Raw genomic sequence first — 21509 nt, forward strand, 5'->3', positions numbered from 1 at the left:
CCGAAATGGAGTAGATTCATAGTGGGGCGTTTCAGACGTATATTGAAACCGTATACTGTCATGTGAGGTTTGTTTACTTCCGCCTGAAACTCGATTGCACGTGTGCAGAAAGGTGAGCCCTCTGTTCTATTTTCCGAAGAACCCCTCTCTCTCCGTGGAACTTATTAACTAACGTCAGGTTTCCTGAGTTAGGGGTTTGGCAGTGGGGTCGAAGCCTGTTCTTTAGCGAACACAACGTCCAGAGACATAGCTTAGCTAACAACATCGTCTAAATATTTTGCTGAAACAAATACAGTCTTCAGTGCTGATGGTCGGAGAATTTGAGACGCGCTCTTTCGGGAGCAGAAGTTAATTTTGTCCTATCTGTGTTGTCGGATAAGACGAGTTACTCTCTTGAAACGACGTAACCAAGTTGTGCTTATTCTTCATTCTCAAAACTAGTCAACCATAGCCACAGTATCCGTATGGGCCATTACTGGCGTATAATCCAAATTAGTTCGATCAGGTGGGAACTATTTAACAGTATAAGTATAAAATAGAGCCCGTGCACACAAGTACTGGTTCAAATTAAGTTCTCATCATAGCAAGATCGATACATAAACTATTGATCCGTAATGGTGGCACATTTGCTACACTGATTTTGTCACGTCCGCCTCTTCACTGTCAGACAGAATTACTCCACTCGGAAATGTCGGGAAATTTAGCCAGTTATCACCTAAAATGTAGACTTGCTTTTAAAACTTAAGTCTATGACTGTGTTGCCTTATGAGATGCACTGTATTCCCAAGTTTGGTGTCAACCGCATCCGAGGTTTGTGGTGTAGGTGGTACAAACACAGTATAGTAAGGAAGCTCCAGTTTCCTCTTCTCCCTAAATGCCCCCCAGCTTCCTGAGCGACTGCACAATTTGGGTATTGTTTAAGGTTGTTTGTGAAATAAGTAACAAAAAAGTTGTAAAGAGAAACACAAAAAATGCTGTTCTGTAGAATGCATAAAAATCTACACAATCTGTATCCTGAAGATAAGACAGATCTAAACCGGCACTGGTATATTCTCTGTGAATGCATGGTCATGTAGCACCACAACTTAATCTGTATGTACATCCTCTGTGTTGCAGCCCACTATCAGTGTGTACTACGGACCATGGCTGCCCCCGACTCCATTAAACCCTTCAGCCCAGAGGATATCCAAAAGATTCTTCATCATCTGCAGCAGCCCGCAGTCTTCATGAACATGACCCGCGACTGGCCTGTTCTTCACTGGACTGCAGAGCACCTGTCCGGCTGCCTTGGTGACAAGCTCGTCCGATTCAGACTTGGGAGGAAAGAGGAGACAAACAGTGAGAACACACAATTAATCCAAAAAGATCTGGGTTGAAATAATTCCTGAGTAATTAATCACCTGGATTGAACATGCAGAATGAAAATGACTTCTGTGGCCCAAATAGATCCCATCTAAGCTACCTACCAAGCACTCCTAGTGGATTGTTGATGCATTAGTACATGAAAGGTTTCTTCACACAAACACGATGAAGGAGTCTGTGTTTTTTTCTTTCTAAACTGTCCACTCCAGTCCTAGATATTAATCTAAAATGTTCAAACACTCCTAATCATTTCTATTCAAAACTTACAGCATAATTGATTATCAATTTCACGATGGTAAAATAAAAAACGTACCTGTTTTTGTGTTCCCAGTCACATCAAGGCACAGAGCCTCGTTTGGCAGTTCGCTACTTTCACCCAGTTTTCTTGAGCACATAACCGCATGCGGTCTTGTGCAGTTCATCCTCTGACATATTGTGCTTTACAGATTGGACTGTAGTTATCAGGACCCAGTGAAGTATTAGTGGCTGTAATGATCCAATTTAAAATGCAAAGGAATGAAAACACAGAGGGTTTTTGTCTTTGAGCAGCTGGTGTATTTTGCCCACCATGTGGCTCTAAAACAGCTCCAGTAATGACTCCTCCTGTGATGAATAACAGAGAGCGTGTACTCTGATGAAAACTAGCTAATTAGATTTCGGAATCATCTTTTTCAGCCGTTACAGTCGACAGGAGGACATTGCTCATGATGGATTATAAATGACATCACTCAACCATAGACACACTTTGTTTACTAAAACAAAAGCAAGTAAATGACTACAAATGTGATGTATTTTTCTCATAAAAGCGGGTAAACCAAAGTTTCATGCTTCTGTGGTGATGCACAGTGCAGTGATTATGGTATATGAATTGCCGTTCCTTTATCGTAGATCACTTGAATTGTTTAACTGAAGCTTCATCACAATTTTCCAGTGATTACTCTCTTTCTTGTACTTTTTTTTTTTTTTGCTATGTTTTCCCGCTGTCACAGCACCTCTGTTTGAGACCCAGTGTTCCTATGTGGAGGCCAAACTGGCACACTTTCTCAGCTGGACCCGGGGCCAGGCTGGGACTGATGTAGGGCCTTTCTTTGAATACCCCGAGTCAGAGTATTGGGCCTACGCTGACTACAAATACATCGCCACATTGTTTCAAGATCAGCCTTCCATGTTTGAGGTAATCTTCTGTCTACATACACTATTAGATATCAGGTCAGTTGTGTCATGCTTTCTGGTCCAAAAAATTAAACAGGCATGTTTTAACAATGGCAGATCTAGTTTTACACTGTTAAACATGAACGTCAGACATATTCTAACACGGCAGTCATTGTATTGTGGGCCCTTTGAAGAAGACAGTTTGACAACTGAAGTCAGTCTCAGGATGTAGGAATGAATCAGAGTAGCATATTTTTGATAAAGCAGTGGCTGTTGAATATGAATATGAATACAATACATAGCCAAATGTATGTGGAGACCTTAACATTACACTGGGATGTGCTCCAATTCAGCCACAAGAGCATTATTGAGATCCAAAACTGATGTTTGATGATCAAGTCTGGCTCACAGTTGGTGTTGGATGGGCTTGAGGTCAGGGCTGTGGGATATCAACTTTATGGACCTGGCTTTGTACAAGGGAGTATTGTCATACTTAACAGGTAAGGTTTATTCCCAAACTGTTGTCACAAAGGTGGAAGAACACTATTGTCAGAGTAAAAAAGTATCTGTAATCTTCTCCCTTATCCCAAAACCTGGATCCATTATTTGTCAAGCAGTGCAGTCCTACTGAGATCAGTACATTTTCAAAAACAGGTCTCCATTTTAAATTATGACTCACCAAATGTCACTCGCTGCATTTCCCAGTGCAATCAGACTGACTGAGAGCAAAGGTTGATGTCACAAGACCTGGAGAACAGCAAAGTTGTTTGTTTTAAGCTTCAAGTGAGAGCACGTTTTGCATGTAGTGTATCAATGACCACCCAGGTCATTGAATCAAAACAAATGAAAGAGAGGCCAGGATCAGTTTAAAAGCCAGTTTTAGTAGTGTCCATAGTCAAGAAATGTTATAAGTACCAATTTTCCTAAGATGATAGTAAACACATTTAGAAGCCAGTCTGTTAAAGTTTCATTTAAAAAGTATTATTCACATTTGATTGCCTTCTAATTTATTTGCAGGAGCTTTGGCTTATCAACAAATTAAATACGAAATGAAAAAAAAATATGTAAAGAGCTAAAATATTCCCTTCTAGACTCTTTTTTTGAATCCTTATTTATATTCTTGCTTCTTCCCCTTGTTTTGACATTTTCAATTAAAATGCTAAGCTTTTGCTAATAATGACTTTATATTAGCTGTTTTTCTTGTCCTCCGGTGGGTAAAGACATAAAAGTGTCATCCTCTCTCAAGCCACTGCCACCCATTCATTTTATTTTTATCTTAGTGATACATTTTTATTAGGCATCCACCTGCAATTATTACTCGCTGACTTTCATGCCTTTGAGGCAGGCAGACATGGGCTTTTTACAGGATAAATGGTGCTGGGAAAAGGGCTGCCTGAAGGCTAGATTGACCAGTCTGTCATTTACAGCTGCCTGCATATATGGTAATGACTTCATTATTCAGGATGCTGGCGTGATTGCTACACCTTTGTGCTCTGACAAGACATGATTGACAGACCAGTTTTCCTTGAAAGATGACAAATACTACGGCTTGGTTACTTTACACAGACACCTCCATTGGTCACCTATAATAAGACCTGTCACAGTAGCTGATGAGGTGGGGGTATGTCTGTGAGTTGTGACAGTTGCCAAAATGTGAGTCTTGTCTCCATGTCATGTCATTATCATGAACAAAAAGAACGGCGACTTGTAATTTAAAAATCCAGCTTTTATTAATATTTTCATTATTGTGGATTGATAGCTGTAATTTGAATGTGTGTGTTTTTGTGTTTGTGTGTTGCAGGATGTTCGGTGGTCAGAGTTTGGTTTTGAGGGACGTAATGGAAGAGAGAGCACCTTATGGATCGGCACTGAGGGGGCCAACACGCCGTGCCACCTGGATTCTTATGGCTGTAACCTGGTCCTGCAGGTACAGGGACGGTAAGAAGGATCATAGCAACTTCCCAGAGCAATTTGCCCACTTAACTTACAGTTCAAATAAATTGCTTTGGAATAACAATGTTAATAATATTAATGATGATAATAATGATTAAGAAATAAGAGCTCTGGTATTGGTTTTGGCAAATTTATATTCATGTATTGGAATTGGCTCTGAGCTGAAGAACAGTGCATCGGTGCATCTATATATTTAACAGTACCATTTTATTATACTTTTACATTTCTACAAACTGTGATATTCATCTCATTGATAAATGTCATTAAATAGATGACCTCTCCAGGCCTTCACATCTTCAAGCTGCGTTTGGCATTATGGTGTTGATAACCCCGAGGTTACACATAGCCATTCTGCAATGTCTATTTTAATCCAACAAAAAAATCTTTCTGTTTTCAATTAGGCGTAAAGATCTCCGGCATACCTTGGAGCTCACTGCGCCTCTCAACCTCTGCTCAGTGCTTGCTTTAACCGATAAATGTCAATGCCAAAAATTAGACTCAAAGCTGAACAGAAGGATGAAAAAAAATCAAACCTGTTTGACTTGAAAAGGCACCCGTTGTTATCTACAGAACTTTAAATAAAGCATCAGACATTTCCCGGCCTCATAGATTTGAGTATTGCTTCAAGTCACAACAAAGGATTTAATTGAATGGCGCACACATCAAAACTAAGGCATAGCTCGTGGTGTAAGTGGCCTTGGAACTTTAGTATACTAAAATGTTCAATGCAGAAGAAATAGTTTTATGCTCTGCAGAGCAGAGGAGGAACGAATACTGGTTCAGAAATATGGGAGAATGCAAGAGAGCATTCAGACCCGCTGTCTGATTTCTCGCCATGATCTAATTTCTCACAGTAATCTGTGTTAGTGTGCACAGCTCTATTCTCTTTTGTTTTGTGCTTTCTCTAACGACCCACATTTAGGGTTTTTTAAACATTGATTTTCAATTTGGGCAACAGAATAGAAAGCATAAAGAGAGAAAAAGTGACATCGCCCTGTCAAATCTGTGATGATGGGTTTGTGCACTTGATAGAGAAGAGTTGTAGCTGAGCATAAAGAAGGTTCAGTATCTAAACAACCACAGCTGCATTTCACCGCAGCGGGCCGGTGGCAGGTTTCTGCCGGTTAACCACCTTGCTCATCCGCAACATGAGAGGTGCAGGGTACTGTAACGGCTTACACAGAGTGTGATCTGTCCTCTGCCCTCTGAAAGAGAGTTATTTTGTTGCGGAGCTCACCAGAGCGGGACAGAAATGGAGACAGAGGGTGAGGCGCTATATGGGGCGCCGCGAGTCAAGAAACAAAAGGGAAAAGGTCTTTTTGTATCTTATCTCACTCCTCTGTTCTCCCAGAGAGCAACGGTTTTATCTCACTCCTTGTAATTGGGTCTCAGGCTCTTTTTATTTGGTATTGATCTCAAATGGAATGAAATTCAGCTCAGGCAGATCTTTGACACCGCTGAGCCATGAAAATACAACAGTGCTGATTGATATGATGTTTGTGACAGTGGCGGGTCAGATAAACAGAACACAACATGGCTGAGTGTTTTTACACAACAGCCATATTATTCAGGGTTGAGAGGACAGGATTGTTTTACATTGATGGATTTGCAGATGGCCCCGTCAGCTTTTATCATCTGCCAGCCTAAAAAAAGGATTCAAGAATTTTGATTAATCTGATTTACAAAATAAAAGCATTTGTAATACTTCATACCAAGTTTTTGCTTTTTTGTCTTACTTTAATGCCACCCAGTGAGCAGAGAATATTATAAAGCTGCGTGAGATGGCTTTAATTAACTTGAATATTTTATGATAAGAACATCACCCTTCCTCTTTTTATTTTGTGTTGCACTTTGGGTCAGTGCAAATCAAATCTGGCCCTATCACAGCTAAAACAAATATATTTACCATGCTCTGTCAAAGTGCAATCAAAGTTTTGTTCAGCATTTTGGAAAAGCCTTAATTCATGACTGAATAGATCAACACATTGACACCACTGTGCCCCACGAAACAGCTGAATTCCTTTCCTGCTCTTTCGGCTCAGTCATACCTGACTGTGATGTTTCCCGTGTGTAGGAAGCGCTGGCACCTCTTCCCTCCAGATGACACCGTTAACCTCTACCCAACCAGGATCCCCTATGAGGAGTCCAGCGTCTTCAGCCAGGTGGATGTTCTCCATGCGGACCTGAGGAGGTTCCCAGCATTTCAGGCAGTCAGGGCCCACGTCGTCACGCTGCAGCCAGGGCAGGTCAGGGTTCATCTGATCAGTTATGCCTCCTTAAGAATTCTCATTTTTTGGTCCACATACAATCTAAAATCAGTTTCTTTCAGTGTGTTAAATTTAATTTCATGAACAAATCAGGTGTTTGGACAGTGTTTTTCTAACCAAACTCAAAAACAAAGATAATTACTCTTTATCTTAATGAGGACATGTTTATAAATGAATGATTCACTTCTCCTCTAAGCATTATCTTGTTTGTCAGTTCAGTTGCAAGTAGATCTGCAGAAACATCTGCTTGTGAAACAGATTCTTTAAACCTACAAGACGACCAGAGCTTCAATACTAGCTTAATTAATTGTTTAGGCTACTGACAGAAAAATAATCAACGACTATTTTGATAATTGGTGAATGTTTACATCATTTTAGAAGCACCAATAGCAAATAGTCTGTTGTTCCAGCTTCTCAGTGGTGTGGATTTCCTGCTTTTCTTCGTCTTATGTGAAAGTAAACTGAAGATCTTTTGCTTTAACATTTTATAGACTAAACAATTAATTGAGAGAATAATCAGCAAATTAAGCAATAATGAAAATAACAGCTGCAGCCCCCCGAGACGAACTTTATAAAAAACAAAGAAATCGTCACATTTGAAAACAGCTTTATACACATTTGAAGGAAGAATAGAAAAATATTTGTTCTCGTTCAGGCTTTGTCAAAAATGGTGTAGATGTATTGAACTGTGAGCTCTATATTTTGCATCATACTTGATTTTTTTTCAATCAAATAATGAACTAAAATATGTCAAACACCTCATTTGTAAAGTCAGTTGTGTGTTTAGATGTTGGAAAACCACCATGAGTGATTTGCTCAAGTTTGATGTTATGCAACGCTGTAGCTCTGGATTTATATGATGAACTGCTTGTGACCCAGTCGCAATAACCATAAAATATAGCTTTATTGGTCCTTAAGCTCCAAACATGTAAAAGTAGACTCAACGGTGAGATTTATTTGTTGTGCCGTCCTCCATAAAATGTGAAGCGAGGCAACAGTCGTGACTTGTGTTCCAATTAAAATCTGGCCTTCTCAGTTATACTGTTTCACCTTCAGCAGACCGGAGCTTTTATATTGAAGGAAGTGGAAGGTTAAGTTACATTAGTGTCAGGTGCATCATCACTCTTCATGTTTTGTCAGGAGAAAAGGTAACGTGGACATGTCTAGGCCAGTAAATCACATGACAGAGCGGTCGCGTTCCCGCCACCTGCTCTGCTTTAGCGGCAGCTGAGTTCAGCGAGGTGAGTGAGTGAAGTTATCAGTGAGGCGTTGTGCAATCAGAAGATGGCCATCATTTTCAGAAACGTCCTGCTGCAAAGTCCTCTTGGATGTATTTGTTCCACTTTGCCTTGTTTCACATTCCAGCTGCATTGTTTTGTTCTTCAAGAGTCAAAATGGTGACAAAGCAATTAGCCATCTGTCTTTTTGCACTTATCTGCTTGTGCCTGAGCTCCTGCAGTGTGCTAAATACCCTCCTATCAACAACACCAAACCCAGCTGTCAAATAACTCTGATGGCTGGTGAGGAAATGTGGTCAGGTCAGGGTGACGGCAGCTATACAGTTGACAGGCGATAAACCAAATAGAGCGAAATGCCCAAACTCACTCATCTCTTGTCTAACCAGCTACTATCTTGTTACCACAGTTCCATCAGGGTAGGTTTGGTGTAATAGTAGTAATTCTGGGCATTGGGAGCGACATGTGTTGAAAAAAAAAAGTCAGCACGAGGAAGAAAGGTCAGCTTGCTCTCAGAGCTCTGCAGCTTCTCACAGTCTTAGTCTTCAGTTAGTAAATGGAATTAGCTCAGGTGTTATCACATTACCCCAATTTGGTTCTTTAGTCACATGATAAAAGTGCTTATTCAGTATGTGGGAGGCAGATCTCCAAACCTTAAACTCTTCCAGTCACTGTTTTGGCTTTGGCCTTGCGTTTACGTACAGTGGAAAGCTACAAGTGGACTTTTGTGAGCAGATTAATTTCTCCCGACACTTGGAAATAGTCCAGCCGTTGACACAGAATGGATAGTTTTGGAATCTGCAGCAGGATGGTTCCACCTCTGTAAATCAAACCAAAGCAGGTCATTCCTCTTGTCTTGTCAGGCCGCAGGCCATGAACAAATCAGGACTGCTGAGGTGGCTGCCAATCAATAAGGCTCGTCCATTTTAATAGAGTCACTTTATGAATGGATGGAAGCACTGCTGTGGGGAGAAAGGTGTATGCTGCCATCTAGTGGATGGTCAGCGCAGCTGACATTATTACAAGAAGGAAGGATGTGGGTGATGATACTGAACTGTTGATCCGTTTAAGCTGCTGAGAGCTTTGTATCTTCTCTGCTCAGGTGCTTTATGTCCCCAGACACTGGTGGCACTATGTGGAGTCAGTGGATCCCATCACTGTCAGCGTCAACTCCTGGATCGAGTTGGTAAGCGTCCAGATCAAGTCTCTTCCTCATCCTCAAATATTCCGCTCAAAACCTGCGATAATGAAAAAATGAGCTGTGATTTTCAGGCAGCATTTGATGAACGTTTGGCATGAAGAGCTCCTGCTCGGGCTGATCCTAGCAGTGTTTTGTGCTCCCAGATGAAGCCCCCTCTCAGCTTTGAGTAATGAACAGGCCTGGCAGTAAAAGATTCCCTGTCATTATGATGAGTGTGCACACAGCGAGGAGTGTGTGCAGCATGAAAAGCTCCTCACCACCAGACAAATGTTTATTCAAAGAGTGGGTGCCTCTCTGGCTTTCCCCACAAGGTCACCAACACAGCAAACCGTGCCTGCGGCATACCTCCAGACTGTGTCTTTGTCATTCAGTGTCATTATCTTGATATGCAGCGCCCATTCTTATTTGACTCGTCTGTTTGTTTGGATTTCTGCTCCTGCACAGGAAGTGGATGACGTGGCAAGAGTTAGTGAAGCTGTGACCAAGGCCGTTGTCTGCGCCTTTAAAAGCGCACCGAGTGATGACAACACCGACAACTGGCTCAATCCCACTGAGGTAGCAAATGAATGCTGTGGTATTAATTACTCCATCAAATCAATAGCTCTCTGATTAATACCTCCTGCTTTTATTGATGTAGCTACAGAATATCAAAATCCAAAAGCACAATTTATTGTCTTTCTATAAGATTTATACATTCTTGTGTCTACTTTGACAAGGCTGTGTCTCACTACTCACTTCAAACTACAGACAGTATTCTATCCAGATGGTCTGATGTCAGAATCACAGAACAAATCTGGTCACTCATCATGTCAGTCCTTTCATCCAGTAGCAGCCTTTTAATAAGGCCTGGAAATTAATTCACTGTTATCATCTACTTCACTGGGAAGTGGAATCTTGTCTTGTTTAAATAATTATATTTTTTCAGAATAGTAATGGTGATAATGTTCAGACTGTGTTTGAGTCTTTCCATGTGTTGACGGAGCAGTGATCCCTCTAAAAACTTGCTATTTGCTATGAATTTAAACACATTTGGAGATGGCACAAGACTGTTGTTTGAGTGCGAGATGTCCAGCATTGTGCAACGTCATTGGCGTAAAGTAAAACTTTTGAAGTATGACTTTTACCAGACTTCCACGAGCTTGATGAGACTCTGGTCTGCCTGTGATAGGTTACTAACCGCTGTACCTCCCACACCTTCTTCTTTTTCTGTGAATCAGCAGGCAAAGCCAGGCTGCTTCCACCACTCAGAGGGTATATTTATCCACCCACAGGAGTTCATTTACTGTGCAGTCACAGTCTGAGCTGCTGTATTGAAACACAGATGTTAGGGAGAGGCTAAAGCTCCCAGGATGCTTCCTGTAACTACAATGAGGGGAGAGGGACTGAACTTAAAATCATCTTACTTTCTCAGTATTGCAAGAGCCAAGCTAGACAGCTGACACAATGTGCGATACTTGAGTTAACAGACCAGTTTAAAATGAAGTAGTATAAATCTGAATATTTTATAGAGTTCAGAGAGTTGAGAGTATTTGGATAAATAATGTCAGTCATTTCACTGTGGCCGTTCTACAACTGCTATATGAGCTGCAGTGGTGCTTCTGCAGGACCAGTTCAGTATAATTTATCTCAGCTTGTCAGAATGTAAACAGAGACATTAATACAAGCTAAAAGAACAGAGGGTGATATATACCTGTTATTAAACAAGATCAGTATTTATTTGATCGCAGCTTTTTCTTTCATATTATACCTATGGCAAGTTTTTGTTTGTAGAAAAATGAGAAAAGCGGTGCAGTCTCTGTTCCTTTCACCTCGTGCACCTCACTTGATCCAGAGCTGGATCTGTGGGGGATTCAGGGGGATGCATTGGCACTTATTGCTGTCTGCAGCACAGTCTTTTTTTAGAACGACTAAGGCTCTCTAAAGTCATACATTTTCACACCCTACACAGAATAAAGGGCATTTTTATGACCATTAGTTTTAAGTGTAATTCAAGACATGAGATGATTGGGGAATTAAACACATTGCAATTGACTGAAATTCAGTGCAGAAGAAGTGCAGCTGTTTCCTCCTGTAAACTAAAAATTGAGTATGTGAGAGACAGACAGATAAAATATGAGGTCTTCACATTTTCTTGAAAGGCCCAATGTTGGATTGAAACCCTGAAAATCGAGCAATGCTTGGTGCGGTAAACATCACCTGCATCATGCTGCTCAGTCAGCAGCCTCCTCTTTAACTGCATTACAATGGACTGAATGTGTTTTAGGGTTTTTAGCTCACAGTTTGTGTTATGTTTCTGCAGGAAGGCATGCCATCCCATAACGAGAACATGCAGTATCTGAATCTGGCAGTGAGAGCTTCTGCTCAAAGACACAGGGGCCTCCGCCACAGCGAACCGACCCAGGACCAGAGAGACACCCGTCCAGTGAAGCGGGACTCCAGAGGACAAATCAGGAAGAGCAGAGATTTGGTCAGCGACTGCGTGGCCTTCAGTGTTCCCTTTGGTCCACATCTCACCCCTGTACGCTGTCAGCAAGAGTGCTGGCCAGAGGCCGGGGGGGTGGTAACAGAAGGACCGGAGGTCAGCTCAGACACAGCACCGAGAGCCAAGCTTGCATCTGCAGTCAGACTCCACCAGGGAAAATATGAATGTAGTCCTAGTTTAACTCCACCATGTGACGGTGCAGATGGGATGTCAGAGAACTCTTCAGAGGATTATGAGGAACCAATACACACAACGATAACCACTAATGACCTGTTAGACTGCCTGGTGCATCCTGATGTCATCGCCCATGTCACTAAGCTTTTACTGCAAAGGCACACAGGGAATCGCAGCACCACGACACCATCATAGCTTTAATATTCACCAGCCATAAACGATATATATCAGCCCAAAGAGGAAGGAAAGGTAATGGTCCTAGTTTCAGGGGCTTTTTCGAATGCTTGATCTGAAAATGTTGTAACTTTTCTACTTTCGATGTCTCAGTGGAGTGTGGAGTGATGGAGAGCTGTGGAAAAAAACAAAAGGTCTTTGGCTGCAGAATTCATCCCCCAAGGTACCGCTAATGCTTTGGTGTCAGTAAGAAGTGCGAGAGGAGAGATGAAGAGTTTCACCCTGCTTTTCTTTCTACTTTCATCTGTCAACGTCCTCCCGGACCCGGGATGTGAGAATTCACGACCAAAACTAATCATAATGTGATGAGTGATGCCATCAAGTGGCTCTACCATTTCCTTGTTTTGACGTCCTGCGCATTCTAATCCTGTTTGCTTCTTCCAGAGCAAGAAAAATTACCACTTAAATCAAGTTGGTATGGTAATAAGCCACATCATGCAAGGTAATATTCCTGAAATGTGAACATTTGTTTTCCACATAATGTTTCCCTGTCTTTTGCTAATGAAGGTTGTCATTGAACAACCACAGAAGGCTGGCTCTAATGGTTCAGTGACAGACGAAAGCTGTGATGATGAATGAAATGTTTGTTTCACAGCAGGCTGCCGCCACAGGTCACATATCTCTGAGAGGGAAGGATGGACATGTACAAGAATAATAAATGCAAATCTGAAGCTTTCCTCTAACTCTGCGTTCTATATTTGATGTCCTGCACGCACTTCGCAGTTTGAGCATGAGGATTTTTGCAGTTTCAGCATAACACATTGCGGAAAAAAATAGTTTTGGTCACGAAAATGGAGAACTGACAAAATGCACATTTTAATCTTCTATAAATTTTTCAGCATCAGAGCTGTCTATTTACAGAAGTTTATAGGGAGCAGCGTCATCCACACCTTCCCTGAATAAAAAATGATTTTAAAGGACCAAACTGTCAGCTTTGCATGTTTTAGCACATGAACTGCAGATCACATTATAAATTACAATACTGGTGGCTATTTCTTGAGGGTTTTATATCTATTTCACCTGCTAGCCGGTAACTCAGTTCGATTTGCACATTTGAAACTTGCGAAAGAGAAAATCCTTCACCCTGGACTGTCCCATGTCTTTGGTTTTTGTCAAACATGGTAATACGTATTTCCTTCATGATTTGGTGTGGTCATTTCTGGCACTTTGCAATGACAAGCCTTATTTTCAGGAAATGAAACCCAGATGACAAACGGTGAGGAAACTTTCTCAAATGAAGAAATGTCAATTTAGTTTCCTGCCCGCAGAGAGAGAGATTGAGTTTTTATAGAAATCTGCCTGGAAATGCGCAACCAAACCATAATAAGGTCACTGACAAAAACTAAAGGCTATGAAGGTTAACTGTAATTCACTGAGCTTAAACATATAACTGACTGACTGTTAAGAGCTGCTTCCTTCATTGCAGGACATGATTAAATAATAGTTATGCTAATCTTGTCTACTGAATTTTAAATTAATGGCGTACAACATGGAAAACCTGCAGCAGCTCTGGTTCTTTAGTATCGTTGCTATAGGCACAGAATGTAAACTGAAGCGTTTCTTCAACATGTTCTGTCAACGGCAGTGTCGGCTCAGGATTAAGTCGCGTAATAGAAAATCAAAAATTTTGACATGAAGTTAATACTCAAAAAATACATACAGCATATAACATTTGACATTCATTTGCAATAACACTATTGATCATGGTGAGGGATATCAGCATTTAGCCTCTTAAACAACATCTCATGCGTTCATGTCTCATTCAGAAAATGCTTTCCTGCTCCCTGCTTAAACATTTTATAGTGATTGGAGTGTTAAAAAGGTTCCACAGAATATATTAAATGATGTGACAAACCAATACTGTACTTCTAACCCGCTAGAAACACCCAGTGATCACATCTAAGTCACATCATCATCAAACAGGGTGCTCATTCATCCCACTCACTCAACTTTTGTAGGCAAATCAACTCAGCTACAGCGAAGAAGATGGAGTACGCCATGTGGCACGGTTACAGTCTGGTGCCCGTCCCCGCATTCTTCAGGTGGATGTCATTAGTTTTTGACTTCATGTCCTCGTGGTTGTCTTCCTCCACCACTGAATCCTTCATATAAATCTTATCCAGTTGATCAGGGTCAACGTAGGTGTAGAAGCAAGCCATGATGGAGAAGATGATGCAGACGCCCAACAGCAGGCAGGCAAACAGCAGGAACTCCACCCACTGGGACAACAAATACTGGTTAGTGTATGAACAGCACGGGGTCTGCTGCTCTCTTGAGAGGCAAAATAAAATGCTTGTAACACTTCATGATAAAAAGTTGTAAGTGTGTGTAGACAGACAGACCTGAATGCCTCATTTCAACTTGATACAGTGATTATGAACAATACACAGTTAAATGAGCTGAGACTCATAACCTCCAGCATGGTCACCAGAACCCCCCAGAAACCCCAACAACAACAGCAGCATTGAAAAACAGGTTTTGGGATGTATAACCTCGTACCTGCTCCAGCCCCGCGCCCTCTGCCACAATCAGCACGATCACGTTTCCAAAGGCGACTGTGAGCAGCCAGCCGCCCTGCAGGACTGACTTCATGTTGGCTGGAGCCTGGGGGGGAGAGAGGGAGATAAATAAAGGGAGGAGAAAACACACAGCCCCGGGCTTGAGCAAATATTTAAAGGCTCCATTAAGTGCGATCATTACTTCTTTAATCCTAAAATCGGTTGACCTAGATAAATTTCCTGACACGTCCAGGTTGTAAACCATAACAGAGGAGGGGGTTTGAGGCGCCATCTGCCCCAGCTTACAGAGCCCTGTTCAAAAACTTGTGCTTCTGCACTTTATGGATGAGCCAGTTTGCTCCCATGGGCTGCTGCTACAGTTTCCTCTGACAAACACGCCAGTGACATTTCACTCGTCATGTGACTTATACGTCGAATGTCAGGTCTTACATGTGAGGTCATGTGCTGATCACCTGACTTGTGCGACTTCAGTTAGCTTGGCTTCACGGAGGTTATAGCTGCAATGACAACCAGCAGCATAATCGTCTTCCTCACTTCCAGTTTGTCTGCTCTACATGTTCCAGACACTCATGTTTGTGCTAAAGCATGGGGCTGAATACACAGCTTCTTCTTGTCATTAGCATGGCTGGCCGTTTACGTCCGTCTGTCTGTCTGTTTCTTTTCTTTTTTTCTTTCCATTGTAACCACCTAGATGACAGTCAGATTGAATGCAGGCACTCTGGCTCTCATGCATTCATAAAATGATTTCCAAGAGGAAAGCTGGAAATACATGTGAACCCAAGCTGACTACAACTTGAAGAAGGATGCTACAGTCTTTTTTCTTTCACGCCTGCAGGCAGTGAGTGTTTGATGCTCAAACACAAAGGTTTTCAGCGGAGCATTAAGAATGCAGAGGATGCAGAGTCACTGCTCAGTTGATAGTGTGTATCATGACGTACCTGTGAGTAGGAGAACTCCAGGCCCGTGATGGAGAACAGGACCTCTCCGGCAGTTATCATTGTGTACTGCGGGATCTGCCAGGCAACGTGCACGTTGTTGGCCTTCACATCCTCCATCTTGTGAGCCACAATGTTACCCGCTTCCTGACATAACACACACACACACACACGGTTCTGTCATGCTGTGTAACTGGTAAGATCTGCATGTAAACTTGTACAGGAAGCATCCTGACCTCCACGAGTATGACGGTGTAGGAGGCGCCGAAGTCCAGCAGGCCCAGATTCAGGTTAGAGCATTTCTCTGACTGCAGGCTGCAGCTGAGATCTGAATATCTACCCAGAGCAGGAGGAACACGAAGGATGAGGTGAAAACACATGATGTATGATTTGACTAGCTGTGCACGAGTCTGCATCAGACAAACAGTTGTCTATTATATACACATTCATCTGGAGTTGTGTTTATGTCCACCTGACAAAAACCCAGTCCCACTCACTCTGCCCGTTCCACCGCTTTGCTAGGAGACATGTGGTCAGACGGCATGAGGAAAGTCACATCTCCAACAGTCAGGTCCATCATCTCTGGCAGTGTGTTGTAGAACCTGTTCGATCAGAAGCAGAGGAACAGACTAAACTAATTGTTCAAGTGGGATGAATCAGGTTAAAATGTTGACTTTGTCAGTGTAAAAGATGAGTCGCAACCTCAAAGTTTAATCACACTGTACCTCAGGAAAGGATCTCCAGTGTCATTTTTCTTGATGGAGTCTTCCACCTGGATGGTTAAGAAGAGCACAGACACGTTTGTGTGACTTTACAGTGTTACACAAGTTTCCCCAGAGCTCAGCACTCACCATGAGCGCACAGTGTTTCTTTTAAGGCCATGAAATGCTGTTTGATCATTCAGCCTTTTAATATATCTGACAAAACTGAAACAGTTCTGGTTATTTCACATGACAGATTTCTGTACCAGTGCATCAGTTTTGTTTTTTTTTTACTCACTAGTTTTCGCCCACTTCAAGTGGGTTGGATCAGCTATGAAAAGGTGATGACTCTAATGTTTGTGCACCAATCAGAATTTAGCAAATTTACAATCAAAATGCGGTGACAGCCGTGTGGTTGTTTGCTTATGCTGCCAGGAAGACTGTTAATCAAATCTGATGAAAACACACAAATAACTGCTGACCTCACATCTGGGGACTGTAAGCCAACGGGAAGAGACTTGGGTCCCTTTACATGAGATGCATCACCTCCATTTGGTGGTCTTTTCTATTCCTTTATTTTACTTATTCATTTATTAAAACAGTCATGTTTCTCTACTCAAGACTTTGACTATGTGTGCTTAAACTCTAGAATTTAAGAAAATTAAAAAACATTTTTCATTTTTTCTTCCTGCCCAGAATAAAAACATAATGGTACAGTAACTTCACTGACACACACAAAGTCACCTTTATGCAGCAAGCTAATCTTTAGCATCTTGACTTTGCATCAGGCTCATGTTAAAATGTTCACTTACAGCAGTTTCACAGAGAGACTGTTCCACTCTCACTCCGAGCGACAGGAGTTCAGTTGGCCTTGTAATAGTTAAGGATGTTCCTTTCAGGCCTTTGACTGTTGCTTTTTTAGCCATGAATATTTAATGCCGTTGACAAAACAGACTACTGGAAACCTGTTTTCAGAGGCACTCACAAGCTTGCACTGGATTCCAGTAGTTTCAGAGAATAAGATGAGGCTGTAGGCCTTCTCTTGGTAAAACAGGTGGTAACACTCCGAGGTTTTTCCATTCAAGGTGACGCCGATCGTCAGCACCTTGCTGGGCGCCTCCAGGGGAACCATCTCATATTCAGCAGGGTCCTGACAAAGACAAACCATGGGGTTAATGTTCAGGGTCTTACCAAAATCTCTCTCTAATAAAATGAGACTGAAATACAGTCCATCACCATTCAAAGACGCATGTTCTTGTCTCTTTTAACTCTTTCTTAACTTTTTTCATTTGCTGAGTGTAAAGTTAAGTTTCTCACCACATCATTAAATGTACGAGTGATTGTGTGACGGCATATCTCTGCCTCGTGAAAGTCTCGTCTTCGTTTGGAGATGTCCATCCAATTCTGTCATTCATTAGTGAGCAGCTCCCCAACATTAAAGCCTCACTTCTGCATTTCGAATGGCTCTGGTGAAGCAAACATTTCTAAACTCTTCCTTGTATTTTTAAGTATAATGCACATGATCCACGTTACCTCAGCAAGAGAACATGAACATGAACATGTTTCCAGATCCAGTTGTGCAAGAATGTGGGGGGGTTGACCAAGCACACACAGCGTGTGAGTTGCACAACCAAGCGTAGCAAAAGAAGAGCATTCTTCTTCTATTTTAATTAGGAAGATGAATGCACACATCAGAGCACTGTCATGCATTTTATTTTGTCAATTAGCAATCCACTAAAAACTAGTCTGTGACGACCCTGAGTTTGGGAAACGCTGGTTCAGAAGACTGAACCATGAACCTTTATTACATATTTCTTAGAATGAAGTTGCAAAATTAGCCATGGACTTGTGAAAGACAGAAAGACGTGTCCTGATCTCTAAAATGTCCCTGGAGAACTGCTGGGGGCTCGGACAGTACATTCATAAACACAAGTTTAGCTGAGTGGATTCATTAAAATGTAAACTTCAGAGGACAGAGTTTGACACGTCTAAAGGGCTTTGCCGAAGACAAACGCCTTCTCTCTGTTGTGTGCTGCTAACTGCTGTGCATGCTTCAGTGAATGCTGACAGTGTCCCTCTGATCTTCTGTGTATTACTTGATCCCTGTGTATTTTCCACATATTTTATGTATAGTATTAGAAATCTACTGTAAATGTTTCGCACATTCCTGCACTCCTGCGAAACAAATGTTTAATCTCAGCAAGGCATTTCCTGGTTAAATGAAGTTGATTTTATTGAACGCAGGGGGTGATAAAGTCTGCGCAGGTCGCCACTCACAGAGCTCACACTCTCACAGGCAGACCTCTGGCCACTTTCCAGTCGATGATCCTCACTTGTGTTTGAAATGCAAAGGAAGATGAAAACCCCAGTAAACACATGAATCTGAGGGAAACCCGGTCTCTGAGAACTTACCCGAAGGTACTTGATCGGTTCTGGAAAGGGGTTGTTGCCGGGGAACGTCAGACTGACATCACTTCCTGCCAGATTGAAGACCTGCAGGAGACAGTTCCCTGCAGGGGCAGGATCCACCACTGTTTTCTAGAATCAGAGAACGAAATTAGAGCTCCATACTGATCAATATTAGACATAAGGAGAGCTCAGTGTTCTGTGGATGTTTTGGTCGAAGTTGTGTAGGTGAGTAAGGGCTCTGGTAAGCGTCTGTAACAAGAGGCAAGATTCATGATTGCTCTTCATACGTACCACAACGTTCACCTCCACCACTGTGGCTGCTCCGAAGGCCAGCGCCGCGAAGATCATCCCAGTGGCCATTTTCCTCAGAGGCCTGAAGGACAGACAGTCCACAGTTTTACACACCTCTCAATCCTGTCAGCCCAGCGGGAGTTTACTGTTGTGCAAGTCAAGCTTTATCACAACAAGATGATCCTCACCGATCTCCTGCCTGATAAGAGTCTGAATCATCACTTTTGACTTAATGTCATCGTCATCCAACGTGTCCTTTACAACCTGAGCTCTGTTCTAAAAATCATTGATAAAATCAGTAACTAAAGAGCTCTGTGCTATTCGTGTGCGTGGAACCAGCTGACAGCACGTTTGTACTTGTATGAACCCTGACTCCAGAAAAGTTGGGACACAGTGTCAAACAGGATATGACCATTCAAACAAGTCGGGACAGGAGCAACAAAAGACTGGGAAAGTTGTGGAACGCTCCAAAAGACACCTGTTTGGATCATTCCACAGGTAAACAGGTTGATTGGTAACAGGTGATAGTATCATGATTGGGTATGAAAGGCTCAGTGGTTCACCACTTTGTGAACACATGATTTTGTAAAGGATGTTAGTGCATGGGCTCAGCAACACTTTGGAAAACTGCTGTAAGTAAAACATGGTTTCTTTACAAATGACTGTATCCTGTTTTTATTTACCTTTAGTGTAGAGTCAAAAACATTTTAGAATCAGGGTTGAAGTTTTAGTTCCCCTTTTCTGAGAAATAAGTAGTGAAATGTCATAACGTAGTGTACAAAGTAAACCTTGTGTTTTGCAGTACACTGTGAAATTCCCTGAATAATAAAGAAAACTGCTGAGTGCTTTCCATATATTAAGAACCCACTCATCAGATTTACACTTGTAAACACACAGGACAGACTCCTCCTGCATTCGCTGACTATTTATTCTACTGAGGCGTATTCGTGGGATATAAACGTGAGGTCACATGGGTCATTTTCCCAGTTTAAGAGGCTTCCTAAATGCTTATTTCTGCAATAAAGATGGCAGTATTCAAAGCAGCAGGCGTCTACTCACGTGATGTTGATTCTACAAAGGCCAACGAGCGGATATATGATGAGGTCAAAGATGGGCACAAAGAGAAGAATCAGCAGAGCGTTCAACATCTAGACGACATGGAAGGGGAAAAACGCACCTTTAATTGACTCTATAAAAGCTCACTAAAACTCATAAAATCATAAAGGCTGGAGTTATACATGAATTGAGACACTGGTCCTGGTGTAATATCACCAGTAAAGAGACGACAAGATGGCAGCGTTTCAGAGCTGTAAACGTGTTTTCATGAGAACGACAGCATCATTCGCCCGGTCAAACATTAGTCGTCTTTAGTGCTTTACTTGAGACGTTCTTGTGTGTGTGTTTTCACATGGAAAACACATCTTTCCAGACGGCCAGTCTACATCAAATATACACAGTGGTCTGTAGGTTTTACAACACAAGTCTACAGGTCATTAATTGGCTATTGCTGAGCCTTTCCCCCTTAGTTACTGTCGTCAAGCTTTCTGTTCTTGCACTGCATGCATGCAGTTTACAAAGCCAACAGTGGCAGATTTACCACACAAAATTCATCAGCTAGATAATTAAGCAAGAGTTATCTGCTTAAGTTGGCTGAAAAAGTCCTGCTAATTCGTCCCTAAACTCCGACAGCATGCAGAACCCTCTCAGGAGTGAGTGAGTTAGCAGGACATGCTAACATATGCAGCTTACATTAGATCTGACAAACACACTGTTAAACCACTTCCTTTTGGTTATTTTGAAAAGGCAATAAATAGATAAAGTGTGTGAATATCAATCTTATTACGGCTTCATGCACACTACTTCTGCATGTGGAGAGGTCCAGAGCTGACAGACCCGCCATGCATGTTACCGTTGCTATAAATGACTGGACATCATGGACTCTGGGGAAGGATTAACTAAAGGCAAATGAAATTTTAATCATTAATCATTCAAACGCAGTGTGCCTTTTTTTCTTTGGTATGTGGCCATGGTATAAGTAGTAATCTCTCTCTCTAATGTGTACAGATATAGACTATAACTGTGCCACAGTGTTCCTTATTCACCTCTTCAGGTGTTTTCTTATATCAGAACAACTGTTGTGCATTATTGCTTATTTCACTTGGAGCAAGAGGCACATACCTGCATTTGGTCCGGCTTGATACTAAAGGAATCGCCCTGTAATGAAAGAAGCTGATTTCAGCTAAACAGGACCATCACTTAAACTTTAACTTCATAGATTTAAAAGGATGTGCAGGGCATTGCCCAATAAAATGCACTTCAACCTGATGAGTGCACGATTTATCAAGACCATAAACAATGCAATTTACTGGAATAAAATGACAAACAGCAACAAGACAGTTTGCACAATCTGATAAATAACGTAACCCAGCCACTGATAAGGCACAATAAAATATGTTATCAGCTTATTGCAAAAAAAGTAAAAAAAACAAAACATTTGATAACAACTGTTATTTAACATAAGGAGACTCTTACAAAAGCCAAGTTCATCCTGGCGGCTTGAATTGTCCAGCGGGAACCCTGCGATGAAGAAAAAC

General features: G+C 41.8%; 2 protein-coding genes across 3 annotated transcripts in view; one reads left to right on the forward strand and one right to left on the reverse strand.

The window, feature by feature from the left end:
* Window positions 1–12950, forward strand: hspbap1 (hspb associated protein 1). Of its 2 annotated transcripts, XM_041950933.1 has the most exons (8): window positions 1–112; window positions 1117–1338; window positions 2352–2536; window positions 4316–4452; window positions 6542–6713; window positions 9072–9155; window positions 9615–9725; window positions 11470–12950. In XM_041950933.1, the coding sequence occupies exons 2-8, from the start codon at window positions 1143–1145 to the stop codon at window positions 12019–12021; spliced, it is 1437 nt and encodes a 478-aa protein (XP_041806867.1). In that variant the 5' UTR covers window positions 1–112; window positions 1117–1142; the 3' UTR covers window positions 12022–12950. The 2 variants fall into 2 exon arrangements, with proteins under 2 accessions (XP_041806867.1, XP_041806868.1); XM_041950934.1 differs by lacking the exon at window positions 9615–9725.
* The window catches only part of slc15a2 (solute carrier family 15 member 2), a 17358-nt gene continuing 8537 nt past the window's right edge, over window positions 12689–21509 (reverse strand). Inside the window, exons 11-22 of the mRNA XM_041950931.1 lie at window positions 21448–21492; window positions 21094–21129; window positions 19975–20063; window positions 18916–18997; window positions 18628–18753; window positions 17201–17365; window positions 16240–16286; window positions 16012–16116; window positions 15751–15850; window positions 15518–15661; window positions 14560–14664; window positions 12689–14279 (exon numbers count right to left, since the gene is read on the reverse strand). Coding sequence (XP_041806865.1) covers window positions 14070–14279; window positions 14560–14664; window positions 15518–15661; window positions 15751–15850; window positions 16012–16116; window positions 16240–16286; window positions 17201–17365; window positions 18628–18753; window positions 18916–18997; window positions 19975–20063; window positions 21094–21129; window positions 21448–21492 — 1254 coding nt within the window. The 3' untranslated portion in view covers window positions 12689–14069. The remainder of the gene's footprint in view (window positions 14280–14559; window positions 14665–15517; window positions 15662–15750; window positions 15851–16011; window positions 16117–16239; window positions 16287–17200; window positions 17366–18627; window positions 18754–18915; window positions 18998–19974; window positions 20064–21093; window positions 21130–21447; window positions 21493–21509) is intronic.

The sequence above is a fragment of the Chelmon rostratus genome, chromosome 13 (assembly GCF_017976325.1).
Source record: "Chelmon rostratus isolate fCheRos1 chromosome 13, fCheRos1.pri, whole genome shotgun sequence".
Taxonomy (NCBI): domain Eukaryota; kingdom Metazoa; phylum Chordata; class Actinopteri; order Chaetodontiformes; family Chaetodontidae; genus Chelmon; species Chelmon rostratus.